Source organism: Prionailurus bengalensis, chromosome C1 (assembly GCF_016509475.1).
Source record: "Prionailurus bengalensis isolate Pbe53 chromosome C1, Fcat_Pben_1.1_paternal_pri, whole genome shotgun sequence".
NCBI lineage: Eukaryota > Metazoa > Chordata > Mammalia > Carnivora > Felidae > Prionailurus > Prionailurus bengalensis.
In genome coordinates, this window is record NC_057345.1 from 154,421,666 (window position 1) to 154,436,448 (window position 14,783).

A 14,783-nucleotide genomic window follows, 5' to 3' on the forward strand; every position below is an offset into this window, starting at 1 on the left:
TCCACTAGGATAATTATTTTTTTTAAAGGAAAATAACAAGTGTTAGTGAGGATATGAAGAAATTGGAATTTTCATATAGCGCAGGTGGTAAACGTTAGTCACTTTGGAAAACATTTTGGCAATTCTTCAAAAGGTTAAACAGAATTACCATATAACCAGCAATTCCACTTCCCGGTATATACCCTCAAAACTGAAAACAGGTATCCAAACAAATACATAAATACACATGTTCATAAGAGTACTATACACGATAATCAAAAGATATAACACCCAAGTATCCATTAATGGATAAATGAATAAACTGTCTTAACATATATCTATACATCTGTAAACACACACACACACACACACACACACACACACACACTGGAATATTATTCAGCCATAAGAAGGGAATCAATTATGGACATGCTATAAGGTGGATGAACTACAAAACAATATGCTAAATAAAAGAAGTCAGACACAAAAGATCAGATATTATATGATTCCATTTATATGAAATGTCCAAATAGGTAAATCCTATAGAGACAGACACAGGCATGGATGGTTGCCAGGGGCTGGGAGTCACTGCTTTACGGTTATGGAGTTTCCTTTTGAGGTGATAAAAAATTTTTGGAGCTAGACAGAGGTGGTGGTTGCACAACATTCTGAATGAACGAGATGCCATTGTATTGTTCATGTTGTTAATGTGTACACAGTAATATGTTCATAATGTTAGCATAGTTAATTAAAATAGTTAATTCAGTTACTTTTATGTTATGTGAATTTCACCTCAATTACATAAAAGAATAAAAAACATATACAATTTTATTTAAAAAGATAAAAGATAAAATTTAAAAAAGAATAAAAAATAAAATAAAAGAGCAAATAAAAAAAAGAATAAAAGATAAAACTGTTTTCCAAAACTTGTAAGACAGCTAATAATTCTGATTCTGATTATTTTGCCCTTCTTCAAAAGGAAATGGTTGATAATTTTTATAATTATGAAGTTGTGTTAAATTTACTACCATACAAGTTTTGAAATTAAATATGTTTTCTATACATTCTAGAAGAAATCACTCTATGTCTCTCTTCCCCACATAACCTTTAGAACATTCTTACTCCTTTCAAAATGGTCACTAACAAACTATGCTTATTTAGGTTACAATTTCTACTTAGCACAAAGTGGATGTTTTCATAGTATACCTACAGTAAAATTTGCATAATAATTTGAAGTAAACTATAAAACAATTTATACAACACTTAAATTAAATGTAAAACCATCACACTAAACATACTTCAGTGGGCACATTTTAAAATATATGTCACGTTGGATTGTTGGCAATACGTTGAAAATGCATACTGAGTCACGTATAGAAGTTTTAATCGGTTACACTAGCTATCTATGTAATACTCTTTAAAAAATAAAATTCAGAGCATTTGTAAAAATGGAATACTTCACACAAAAGATAAATGCATTAGGCGATTCCACTCTACTCTGCAAATGTTTATCTTTTAGATAAAAAAAATAAAATACACACATTTGGGTACATGGACTCATAGTGAGTCTTCACATTTTGAAATACAGATGTTTTCACACTTTCATGGCACTCCCAGCATTTAATAGGAATTCACGCCTGCGACGAGATTACCTTAAGCAATCTAATCGCGGTCACCCAGCACGTCCTACTCTGCTCTTCTTCTGCACAGAGCATTTTCAGGTCTCGGGGCCCTCCCGCTTTGTTAGGCTAGAAGGCCACAGCACATTGTTTATCGTTAATGCATATCTTGAAGGTAACACCTGTTGAAATAAAAGCCACTAAAATTCTCCTATATATAAGAGAAAGCTGTCTCTTTTTAAAACAAATTAAAAGAAACTCAAGCTTACCTAAAAGGCTGAGGCTTGCTTTATTCATCTATCAAAATATTAAGCCTGTACCTTAAAGCAGAATCCATAGTTAGTCGGTGCTCCGTGTTTTTTTTTGCCGGCCAGTGACACATAAATATCACTATTGCCAAATTCGCTGAAAAACTGCAAATGCCGTGGCTCCTTTAAAAAAATATATATGTGAGTGTTGAAGTGAACACATATTCTGGCACACTCTCTTTGTGTTTCTATCATGTTGCATAATTTATACCTTGGCAAAAAATATTCCAAATAATGTCACAGAAACAAAAGGGAAGAAAAATTAAGTGACTATATCCATAAAAGAACCAGAAGCTTGATACAATATTATTTGAGAAGTGGCCACTTGTTTGTAAGTTTAACTTCCAGTATACAGCAAAACATTTACCTTCCTATTTAAAGTTTTCTCTTTAGAGCCAAAGCATAAGAGACTCTTAAAAACTGAGAGCAAGCTGAGGGCTGATGGGGGTGGGAGGGAGAGGAGAGTAGGTGATGGGTACTGAAGAGGGCATCTTTTGGGATGAGCACTGGGTGTTGTATGGAAACCAATTTGACAATAAATTTCATATATTAAAAAAAATAATAATAAAGTTTTCTCTTTAACTACCATTTCAGGAATCTCAGGGAAAGAGGCAGCAAAGGATGGCTTTTGGAAATGTTTTCGTTGTCCAGGTTTCAAATAATGGTAGTTGAACAAAGGCAAGAAGCTTGGTTTGAGCTTCCACGGCAGTCAGAGAAGGAAGAGAAAGAGACAATGATTCTTGCTTTGTTTAGAAACGATCACTCCTCCTGTTTGCGTACTGCCCAGCACATCACAGTAAACAATGAAATAGGTGGCCTGACTACTTTTATGAAAAGAAGGAAGCCTGTACAGATGAGTTCAGGGAAATTACCTGGCAGTGGAATGTGTCTGATGTTCAAGGCAAAGTGGAAGGAATCATGAACAGCTATTTCTTCTCTGGGAAATCCATGAGATTTAAAGCTGGTCATGGGAAATCACTGGGTCATATTATTCTGTGACAGGTTAATAACTTGAAGAAGTGCTTAATTCTGGGGTTGAATGCATAATCTAAGCTGACCAAAATGCATTTGTTCTTTAAAATCTTGCTACTAGTAGTGTGGTCCCAGACGAGCAGCATCAGCACCACCCGGGAGCTTCTTAAAAATGTAAAATGTGTGGCCCCACCCACCACAGACCTACTGAATCACAATCTGCATTTTAACAAGGCCTCAGGTTATTCACATGCACTGAAATTTGAGAGGCAATGCTCAAAACAAAGCAAAACAGAGAAGACAGAAAACCCAGAACATTCAGCAGTTTGAGCAACCCATTCAGATCCAAATCCAAAATACTTCTAGTCATTTACCAGCAGGCTATTGCATCCCTGATGATTGGTAGAGCGAGAGTGTCTGTGTATGCCACTGTTCCTCTGTGTGTCACTGTTAGGCATTTTGATCTAATGAATGACTACAGTTCCCAACTCCATGGGAGAATAAGGCAGAAAAGAAAACTGTTGAAAGAGACCCAGCCTCGCGCCCTTGGAACAAGGGGAGAGGAAGGAGAGAGATACTCTTACTGTCATGGCTTTTAAAACGATTTTTTGATAGAAACAAATGCTAGTAAAAATGTCCGATTTCTGCGAAGAAAAGATAAAACCATCCCCCACCCACTGGCGCTGCAGAAGTCAACGTAGCTGAGTCATCTGGATGTAAGAAAAGGGCAGCTTGAGAAACCCTCGAAGGCTACAGAGGCATGATGGGTTTCATTTCTTGACAGATTTTTGCTCCATTACTGCAGACATATCAAGGTTTACAAATTGAGACCACAAGCCTGGGCTGGCCTGGTTAGCAAAGGCTACACGTGCGTGTGTATACAAGGGGAGAGTTGAAGAGGGGCATACTTAGAGGTTTCCCTAAATAAAAGTCACAGGCACATCTCCAAGGCTTGTAGCGGTGCTGAACTAACTCCCACGCAGCCCAGATCTTCAGAAATTACAATAAATCAAGACCTTCTCGCAGAAAAAGGATAGGAAATTGTATCTTTGCCAGGTAGAAATGTCGTTAGACATTAGATAACCTGCATAATTTATATTAAGGTCATAATCCTCGAGGTTACTTAATACCTTGAATTTCTTTTTTTGAGGGGAAATTTAAAATCATTTTCATGTATGGAACATGAGCTCATTAGACACAGGCCAGAGAGAAGAATATTATGTACTGATATACAGCAAAGTCAGACACTATGTTGAAAAGAGCTACAATATGGGCTGAGAACAGATGTTTGATGCTTGTGATTTTGCCCGGCCAAGGGAAAGACCATCACAAGAAAAAAGGCATGGGTCCAGTAGAAGGAATCAGAGCTGTCTTTTATATAACGGTTGGGCAGGGAAAGGAGGGGAAGGCTAAAGTAAAAATATAATGGGCAGTTGATTTTAATGAGAAACCTGTTGAAGAAGTGAGAATTTAGAAATTAAAGAAACATTATCATATCTTCCAGTGAAGGTTCACTGGAAAAAGTATGATCAACATGATTACTGGATTTAGAAGCCACTTTTCTCTGATGTTAAAAGTAAAAAAATAAATCAATAAAAAAATAGGGGCGCCTAGGTGGCTCAGTCGGTGTTCGACCCTGGCTCAGATCATGGTCTCACAGTTCATGGTTTCGAGCCCTGTGTCAGGCTCTGTGCTAACAGTGTGGAGCCTGCTTGGGATTCTCTCTCTCCCTCTGCCCCCGCCCCCCATTCATGCTTTCTGCCTCTCTCAAATTAAATGAATAAAGTTAAAAAAAAAAAGATAACCAAGCATGTATTTGTTTAAAAAACATCTTCATATATAACTTCACACTTACAAACAAAGGATAAAAAAGCAACCCCACTAAAATTTAGACCAAAGAAAATCCAAAACCTTAATTACAGAAACAGGTCATTATTTATCCTGACGTTATTTATGATAGGAAAATTTGAAAATTAGTTAAAATGTTCAAGAAAAATTAGTTTAATGCATATGTATGACAGGATGCTAGGAGTCGAATGACATACACTTAAAAATAAAATACGTCTGTAAGAGAATGTATTACTAACTTACTAAGTTAGTTGAGCCCCATTCCATCACTTAAACTTCAACAAAATACACACTCATATGCATGTACTCTTGCAAACAGCAACAAAGGAAAACCATATCTGAGGGAAAGCTCGCGAAAGTACGAAAGAATCAAGTATTACTCCTTGTGGCTCCGTATCTCCTGTTAGGACCACCACTGGTATATCTGGTCTCCCCATTAACTGTATTCTGGGCATTTCCATTTGAATGCTTCACCCTCAACACAATATATCTAGAGCTCAGATCATGATCTTACTTCTAAGATAATGTGATAGCAAACCTCCTATTCCTGTTTATTAAATCCTTGAGTGTTTCTTTATTTCCTTTTTTAAGAACATTTAAAATGCTCCCTCTCCTTGTTGTTGACATCAACAAGGTCAACAAGATCTAGCCACTTGCCATTGAATCTTGTATCCATCCCTTTCGCCACCCACACCCCCCCTACCCCCACCCCAGCTCATCATAGGCCTAGGTTAGATCCCATCAGCTCCACTCTGCATTGTTGAGTGACTAGCTAATTAGCATCTATGTGTGCCTCTAGATAATCTCTCTTTCCCTGTGTCCCCCTCCACTCTCTGCTTCCTTTGTTCCCTCCCCTTCATTCTTTCTCTCTCTCTCCCTCTCTCTGATTAAGCTCCCTATGGCCATAGTAATCTTACAACTTGATTATCTCACTCTCCTGCTCAAAAATTTTCACTGGCTTCCTATAGTGAGTTGAATGATAGTCATCCCCCTCCCCCACAAAAGATATGCCTGTGCCCCCATCCCAAAAAACTGTGAATATAACCTGATTTAGAAAAAGGGTCTTTACAGATGTAATTAAGTTAAGGATCTCAAGATGAGACAATCTCAGATTATCTGGGTGGGCCCTAAATGCAGTCACAAGTGTCCTTATAAGACATGGAGAAAGAAGAGAAGGTCACGTGAGGAGAGAGTGAGGCCTCCACAAGCAAACGTGTGCCTGCAGCCACAAGTAGCCAAGACAGAAATTTAAAGAATCACATAATGAGAGTGAGAAATAAATAATAAATGAACATTTCCAGGATAAAAGGAAAATAGAAATTTGCAGACTGAATGCATATGGTGAGAATCAAGTAAGATACATCAGAATACATGCGAATGCACCTAGAAATATGGTCGGGGAAGTTACTGAACACCAATGATTATCACAATATTTGAAAAACAGCCAGAAAAAAAATGACAGATTACCAACAAAGAATCAACAATGTTGTTTGACAACAACAGATGCATGAGAACAGAATTAAAATAGTCGCCCATGAAAACTCTCAAAAGTAGTTTTACATGAAAGATAATCAATGCATCGCATAAAATGTCAGCACTCATAAAACAAGGCATAGTCAACACTGACTAGACTACACAGAAATACAGACGATGCAGCGCTGAGCACTGTGAAATTACATGTATGAGTGATGGTGCGTGTAGGAGCACACAAGTAGGTCTATGTGACTGCACAGGTATACACACACAAGCACACAAAGGAATACATATATCCACCCTGATGGTAATGTACCTTCCTTTAGGAATCGACAATCTAGCTAAGGAGACAAAACCAACACAGACAAAGGAATTAAAGAGCAATTACAGACTCAGCTGGGTGTTACTAACTGCATCAACAACAGAAGTTCAGAAGTGGGCAAGGTCAGCAGCATAACCTGTGGTGAAAAGAAAAGATGTGCGCTACATTGGACCTCAAAATCTGCAACCGAGGATAAGGAGAAAGGGGGTGAATGTGGAGTAGAGAAGAAATGAGCACAGTATGTGGTACTGAAATAAGAGCATCTAGATTTCCGTCACGGGGCCTATGTTGAAACTAGTGTGAAACAAAGCTGAATAGTCAGTTCTTAAGTGGATTATGGCAGGGGTACCAGGGTGGCTGGGTCCGTGAAGTCTCCGACTCTTGATCTCAGCTCCAGTAATCATCTCACAGTTCGTGAGATCAAGACCTGCGTCAGGCTCCACGCTGACAGCACGGAGCCTGCTCGGGATTCCCTCCCAGTCTCTCCCTGCCCCCTCCCCTGCTCATGTTGGGAGTCTCTCTCAGTAAGTAAGTAAATAAATAAATAAACATTTTTAAAGGATAGATAAATTGTAGCAAATATTTGGAATCTATAATTACCAACTCTTGATATAAGCAGTAAAAAAAGTAAAACCCACTTTAACTTACAATTCATAACATATCATTGACATTTCAATTACCTTTGATGTCCCTTTTGTAGAAAAATATAAACCAGATCTTCTTAGAAGGAAGTAAATCTTTTTCCAGGACTTCTTTCCCTGTTCTTTTGCATGTAAGAAGCCATGGATTTCAGGATATGTGCTTGAACTCAGAAACATCTGGAAGAAAGTTAGACATTCTCATAGTATTTTTGAATCAATGATAGTGTAGCCTTATAGTAATCTTGTTAAGATTTCAAATATAACCATGTAAAATCTAACAGGGTCAATGCCACTTATACAAGCCATTATAGAAATGGCAATATAAATACAACGGAAAATAAATCAGTCTTTTGACAACCCAAGGCAAGTTCCAAATAAAAATATGTGCACAAAATATACATTCTAAGTGGTCAGTACTTAGCCAAACACCAAACTGGTAAGTTATTTAAATGTCCATCTTGAAAAGCTAGATTTTGCCTAAGAGTTAAGTCCTGATACGTTTCTGTGCTTTTCTATGCTCCTCCCTGAGAACATATCAACTTCATCATAGTCAAAATAAAGACTACAATCTTGACTTCAGTTATTCAGTTGTTAAGAAAGTTGGGCTGAGTTCACCTCCCTGATGAGGTAAAGCGAACAGTCTTTTCTTTGTCCACCAAGGTTCTCGATTGTGGATGGCTACGGCAGGTGTTTTCCAAAGAGAGCTGCAGGCACCATCTCGCAGCCCACATGCTCTTCTGCAAAGTGATCTTGCCACTGACACATGAAGAGCTGGAGTCTGTTTCTCTACCTCCTTGAATCTGGGCACAGCTTCTGACTGCTTTGACCAATGGAATACAGCAGAAGTGATAGTCAGCTAGTTCCAGTTCTGGTCCTTAACTAGTCCTTCACTAGTTAACTCTTGGAAGCTAGCTGTCACATAAGAAATGTGACTACCCCGAGATGGCTCTGCTGTGTGAGACCCAATACAACTAGGAAAGCCCTTGAGGATGAGAACCCATGTGGACAGAGAAAGAGAGAGAGGAGAGAGAGAGAGAGAGAGAGAGAGAGAGAGAGGCAGGCAGGCCAAGAAGTACCAGGGACACACAGTGAACAGCTATCTTAGAAGGGGATCCTCAAACCTCCAGAGAGCCCATGTGCCTCAGAGATGACCCACCCAGCTAAACCCTTTCCATATTCCTGACCCGCAAAATTGTTGGCAAAATGTGAGTGGGCACTTAAGCCATTAAGGTTTGGAACAGTTTGTTACACAGTAATAATGAACTGAGACAGTAGGCATGTGCTGGTTGGGAAAGCGAGAATGAAAAGGAAGAGCTCTGTATGAGTGGCTGTGCTCTGCATCCTTAATAAGACAGTGGAAATGCATTAGCATCTCATTAAAAGAAGAAAACAGAAATCCCTATGAATAAACAAATGCAAAATGGAAAAACTGAAAGAGAAATTACTAGCTAAAATGATGTGACATATTTTAAAAGGCTACTCTGGGAAATGCTGAGAATAGATATGTATGTTTTTAAGTAAATTATTAAATTTTTTAATTTAATGAGCCACAGTTATTAATTAATTGACATGCAAAACAGGCAAGTAGGTTTTTTAGTTTGAGTGCTTTCCAAGTTATTAAACTAAACCAATTAAATTTTAAAAAGGGAGTCACAGAGGTCATACTAGAAAAAGAAGAAACGTTTTAAAAGTGGAAACATTGCCTCTGTGGAGAGAAAAGGTCAGAGGCATATGCAGGACTATCTGATTCCAAAGCTATGATTTTTCTTGTTTTTATAATTTCACATTAAAGTAATATAACTATATTATAGGAGAATTGGGGAAAGGAGGTGGAATAAAAACTCCAGCCCGCCACCCTGTATCCTAAGCCAGTAGTGAAGCACTGAGAGGGCCTGAGAGCGGCGGGGGTGTGGGGGGGGGGGTCCTCAGGCATAGCTGCTGGGCCGCTGCCACTCATCCTAATATCCTGATGGGGTGTCTGTGAAACCCAGTAGCATATAAGAAGCTTTCAGGAAAATCTCTTGAGACTAATCACATTTCTAAAATATTGTGAAGAGCGAAAATGAAATATAGCCTATTAAAAGCCCATAGAAAACAGATCTGTACCACCCATTACAGTTACCAGTATATTTAAATACCAATATACTTAAAGTAGTATCTATTATGGAAATATTAAAAGTTGTCTTCTTTAATGGTCAGAAAATATTGAGTGGGTCTGAGGATGCCTGAAGGCTTAGATCAAAAGTGCCTGAAGGCTTAGATAAAAACATTGCTCAACATTAACCTGTTAACAATGGCAGAGCTTGTGATGTGAAATCTACTAATCTATGAAAAATAAAATAACTGAAATCATTCTTTTATTGTAATGAAAATATCTTTTAAAAATGATCTTGTAAAGCCACTTCCAGTTTGGCAGAAACGAGCCCAACAGATACAAAACTAAGGAGACTCTTAATTAAATAACTAGCATTCTTAATTCAGCTAAAACATTTCAGAATTCTGCTCAACATGGCTATGACACATGTCAGCATATGACACATGGCTATGACACATGTCAGCATATGATATGTATGTGTGTGTGTGTATATATATATATATATATATATATATATATATATATTTATATCTGTTTTTCTCGTTTCACTTAATTGCTGAATATTTTACCACAAATGGATTGAGAGCACTTATTATAAAAGTTAATACTAAATATCTGTCAGTAAAATGCCTACACTTTACTGAGGATTTTGATTTTTCAAAAAGACTAACATAATCTTTAAACACATCATAGAACAAATTACTCTGCAAGTTTCCTTTCATGATACACATTCCTTTCACAATTGGCCAAAACTGGGAAGAAAAATGGGGTTAGGAGGCTTTCCTGATTTAGGGAATTCTTTATTCAGATTTTGTTCTTTCCTTTCCTATTCTTTCTTTTCTTTTTAGTTTCACCTCAATCAAAAATTAATCAGTCAAGGTATACCATTTCAAAATCTGGGCATGTATAAATATGGACCTTAAAGTTCCTCTTTATCATGCTGTTACTTAACATACTTCAATGGGAATATATTTTACCTGCAAAATCTGTGTGGGGGATATTTCACCATTGGTTTCAGTTGCAAAAGACACCATATGCTCTGGAAAAAAATACTGGCAAAAAGATAGAGGTTACATTATCTCAAAAGCCATGCTAGAAAAGATTCAGTATGACCAATATAGTAAGCTAGAGCAAAAGTTCTCTAAGTCACTGTGTTGAAAATTCACCTGAAGTGTTTTGTTTTGTTTTGTTTTGTCTTGTTTTGTTTCTTTTTTAATGCCAGTCCCTGGACTCTACTTTCATGTATCTTAAGGGGAAGGTGTGGGTAGGGCCCAAAGATTAGCAAACACCCTCAGATAATGGAGATGCAGAGATCCACATACGTCAAGTTACCAAACACTGCTTTCACGATGGCAGCGTGCTTGCTCCCGTATCTCTTCCCTGAGTCCTACAGCCATTCTGGCTGGCAGGTGCTAGAGGATTCTCAACTCCATTTCACAAACTCAAGGCTCATAGAAGTAGACGGTATAACCCAGGTCACAGCCACATGTAGAGGAGCCAGGACTTACAATAGGGCCAGAGGCTAAAAGTCCAGTCCTTTCAACCTACTCTTTGTCCAACCTTGTTTAATCATAAAATTCACCTAGGACAGTTGTTTAAAACTGGAATTCCCAGGCTTCATTCCTGGGGTGTCTGATTCAGTAGGTCTGGGTAGGTCTTGGGTCCTATGCTTTTAATAAGCACTCTCTCCACCCCCAGGTAATTTTTATAATCAGACAAGTTTGGGAAAATATAGACCTCTATACTTCCTGGAAGGACAGGCCTTTACAACAGCTCTATTAACATTTGATCTAATACTGTATTCAATATTAGTTACGGCATTCCTGGCCTCTACCCGCTAACAGCCCTCCTGTCCCTCCACCCCAGTAATGACAGGCAAAAATGTCTCCAGACATTGTCAAAACACCCCCAGTTGAGAACCACTGCTCTAGGTCTACAAAATGAGTGTACAGACTTGTTTAAATAATAATAATAATAATAATAATAACAACCATAATGATATATAACCCAAAACAAGCACTAAACCATATGCCTTTATACTTTTAAATTCTTGCTTTTAACAAAGATTCACAACAAGAAAATAGTTTCCCTTCAAATTCTAATTCTATTTAATTTTTATTAGTACTCTTTTATTTTCTTTGTCAAAGATCACTCCATTATGTTTTTATTAATAGGTTCAAATAAAAGAGAACATAAGAGGTCTTTCAGGGTTTGAAAATATTCTATTATAGTATGTATCATATATTTTTCATAAAGGATCATTTCAATTCAATTATCCAAAACTTAGTGTAAAAATACGCTATAGCTGCAGAGACAAAAACAATTTAAAATAATGAGCCCAGGGGCTCTTTTGACTTCTGCAGATACCTAGTCTTCGCTAGGAATGTGACACACATTTATTTTCTTTTAAAGAGCACTATAATGAAAGAAGTATTTATTGGATAATGCTCTGGTCTTTAGCTCATTTCTACTTAGCTCAGTAATTATTGCACTGAAAAAATATTTTGGAACAGCAAGATTCATGTCAATAATTTTTGGCTGAGCTATAGCACTCCAAACAATCATCAATCTGTTTTACTTTAGAAATTTTCTTATTTAAATTTCCTACATTCTTTGAAAAGTGTTAAACTATAATATTTTGGAGCTGCTTGAGAATATCTAATAATTGATTTCCCAAATTAAATGTATATTTGTTTTCTTAAAAAGCAAGAAGAAGAAGAAATAGCTCTCCCAAACTACCTATCTGAACTTCTATGATCATACTGACTAATCATTGATAAAGTAAGAAAAAAACATAATTATGATTTTAAAGGAACAGAATTCTGACCTACAATTTACCAAATAGGAAATTACATTTTATTCATAGCTACCAAATAGGAAATTATATTTTATTCATAGTGATTCTTTTCTTCACAAAAAATAAAATAAAATTTAACAAATCCATTTATTTTCTCTAACTACTAATGGGGATTTCACTTACCATTGGGTTTTTAAAGAATTCATATTTGGCATAATTTTTTCTAAAGTATAGTTTATTTTCTTCTTCCATTCCCCAGTTAGATAGCACTTCCATCACCAGCTCGTGGTCTTCTATTGTTCTTTCTGTAAGGAATGTTTCAGTGAGTATGTCAACAGATAGATGCATGGATGGACAGATGAATGAATAGAGAGACAGACAAATAGGCAGGTAGAAAGAAATGTGTGTGGACACATGTATCCATACAAATATATAAAATATATTATGTATCTTTACTAAATACAGCAAATTTCAACTCAATTCTAGGATAGCCAGGTTGATAATATTTTCGGCAACTTTGAATTAGTAATGTTGATTTTTATACCAAAGCAGACTGTAACCTGAGGAGAAAAAATGACAAAATATCACAATGCACTTTTTGGTAATTCTCAATTCCTTTTATTGCCATGTAAATTATAATTAAGTTTGATAACAAATCTGCATTAAGAATTTAGGAGGTATTCTTTTTCTCCAGCTCATCGTGATGCCAAAATTAAAATATTTGCCTCAAGGTTGAACAATTCACCCTATTAAGAGATGAAAAATGTTGACAGGCTCAAAAATGCATTTGAGACACATAATCTGGATAGTTGAGAAAAATTAAAATAAATGCTTTAAAAGGAAAAAATTTAATGCAAGCACATACAATTTTAAGAAACCTAATTTCTAGGGGCACTTTATGCTTTCAAAACTAATGTTTAGGCAACTATATTTTGTATTAACAATGAAGATAATTAGGTAGGTGGGAAGGCACTTAGGAGGAAAGGTACTTAAATGAAATAGGCAGCGACAACTTTAAAGAGGTGAACATAACATACACAACTCGTATTTTAATAAGAAACCTGATGTCTATAGCAGTGCTATTCAAAGAGCCCCAAACTGAAAACTACCCAATGCCTATCAGCCTGAGAATGAACGAATGAATAACTTGTGTAAATTTACACAGTGACATACATACTACAACACACAACTGTATGGGTGAATTTCACAAACATGATATTAAATGAAAGAAGTCAGACACAAAGAATAGTACATAGTACATGACTACACTTACATGAAATTCGATACAGGCGAAATAAATCTGTGGTGTTAGAAATCAAGATAATAGGGATAGTGGGTGAGGGAGCAGGAGTATGACGGGAACCACTGGGTATGGGAAATACTATTTCTTGTTCTGGGTGTTGGATATCCAAGTTTATGTAACATTTGAGAGTTCATTGAGTTGTCCACATATGGCTTGTTCACTTTTCTTAAGGTATGTCATACCTCAATAACAGAAATAAAGAAACAACAATAAAGAAAAGTTACTGTGAAATTACTAATGTAAAACAGGAAGTGAAGAACAGCCAACTAAGGAATACAGAAACCCTCTGCTTTTTTTAGGTGCTTCTAGGACCTTTTTGGAAAGTATCGTGTCTCAGACATTCAACACTCAGTAGTGATCTGTGACCTACAACACCTGAACCCTTGAAAGTAAAGTCATACTTAAATGGAAGCTTATTCATCTGAAAGGAAATTCTCGTAAGAGCTCAATGAATATGGATGACTTCAAGTTAAGTGCGTATCAACACTCTGGGTTCTGTTCCTAACTCCAATGGCTCTTTTTCTGTCTCATTGACAAGCTTCCATGGTTCCTCCCTCCTAAGATGTCATCTTTGGCTCAATTTTTTTTCCCCTTTCTTAAACTAATTCACTCTCTTCTCTTCAGCCATTCCATCTGTCAAGTTCCTTGAGATGGAATCTCTGGCCACAGTTACTTTCACTCGTGCTCTAGTTCTAGCTGCTAGACTTTCCACCACCTCATACATAGTTTGTCTAAATCCAGAGTCAGTATGGTGATTCCCCCAAAATATTAATTCCAACAATGCCAATTCTGAGTATATAGCCAAAAGAAGCAAAAGCAGGGTGAGAACAGATATTTTTACACTAATGTTCACAGTAGCATCCTTCACAAGAGGTGGAAACACTCTACTGCCCACCAACAGATGAATGGATAAACACGTACTACAAACATACAATGGGATACTTAGCCTTAAAAAGGAATGACACATGCTACAACAGGGATGGACCTAAAAGATATTATATGTAAAATAAGAATACACAAGAACAGATACTGCATGATTCCATTTATAGAATGGTACAAATAGACAAATTCATAAAGATGGGAAGTAGAATGGTGGTGGCCAGGGACTAGGGAGCAAGGAGTTATTGTTTAATGGATTTGGAGTTTCACCATGAGAAGATAAAAATGTTCTGGAGAGGGACAGTGGCGATGGTTGCACAACAATATGAATGTACATAATGCCAGTGAACTACGCTCTTAAAAATGGTAACTTTTATGTTATGTACATTTTATCAAAATAAAAAAATAAACTTGAAAACAAAGTCTTCTTCTTTTTTCTCTTTCAAACTGCTTTTTCCTAAATTCTCCTATCTCCATTGTGTCTTTATATCCACTCCCATGACCTCCACTTTTGCTATCCCCAGATACCAGAGATTTTCCCTCCAAG

At 36.8% G+C, this 14,783-nt stretch overlaps 1 protein-coding gene across 2 annotated transcripts in view; it reads right to left on the reverse strand.

The window, feature by feature from the left end:
- The window catches only part of GRB14 (growth factor receptor bound protein 14), a 117,680-nt gene that overhangs the window by 15,613 nt on the left and 87,284 nt on the right, over positions 1 to 14,783 (reverse strand). For both annotated transcript variants that reach the window (XM_043576915.1, XM_043576916.1), the window contains 5 exons: positions 12,238 to 12,359; positions 10,235 to 10,309; positions 7,202 to 7,339; positions 1,919 to 2,029; positions 1,632 to 1,727 (listed from right to left, as the gene is read on the reverse strand). In XM_043576915.1, the coding sequence (XP_043432850.1) occupies positions 1,632 to 1,727; positions 1,919 to 2,029; positions 7,202 to 7,339; positions 10,235 to 10,309; positions 12,238 to 12,359 (542 nt within the window). The remainder of the gene's footprint in view (positions 1 to 1,631; positions 1,728 to 1,918; positions 2,030 to 7,201; positions 7,340 to 10,234; positions 10,310 to 12,237; positions 12,360 to 14,783) is intronic.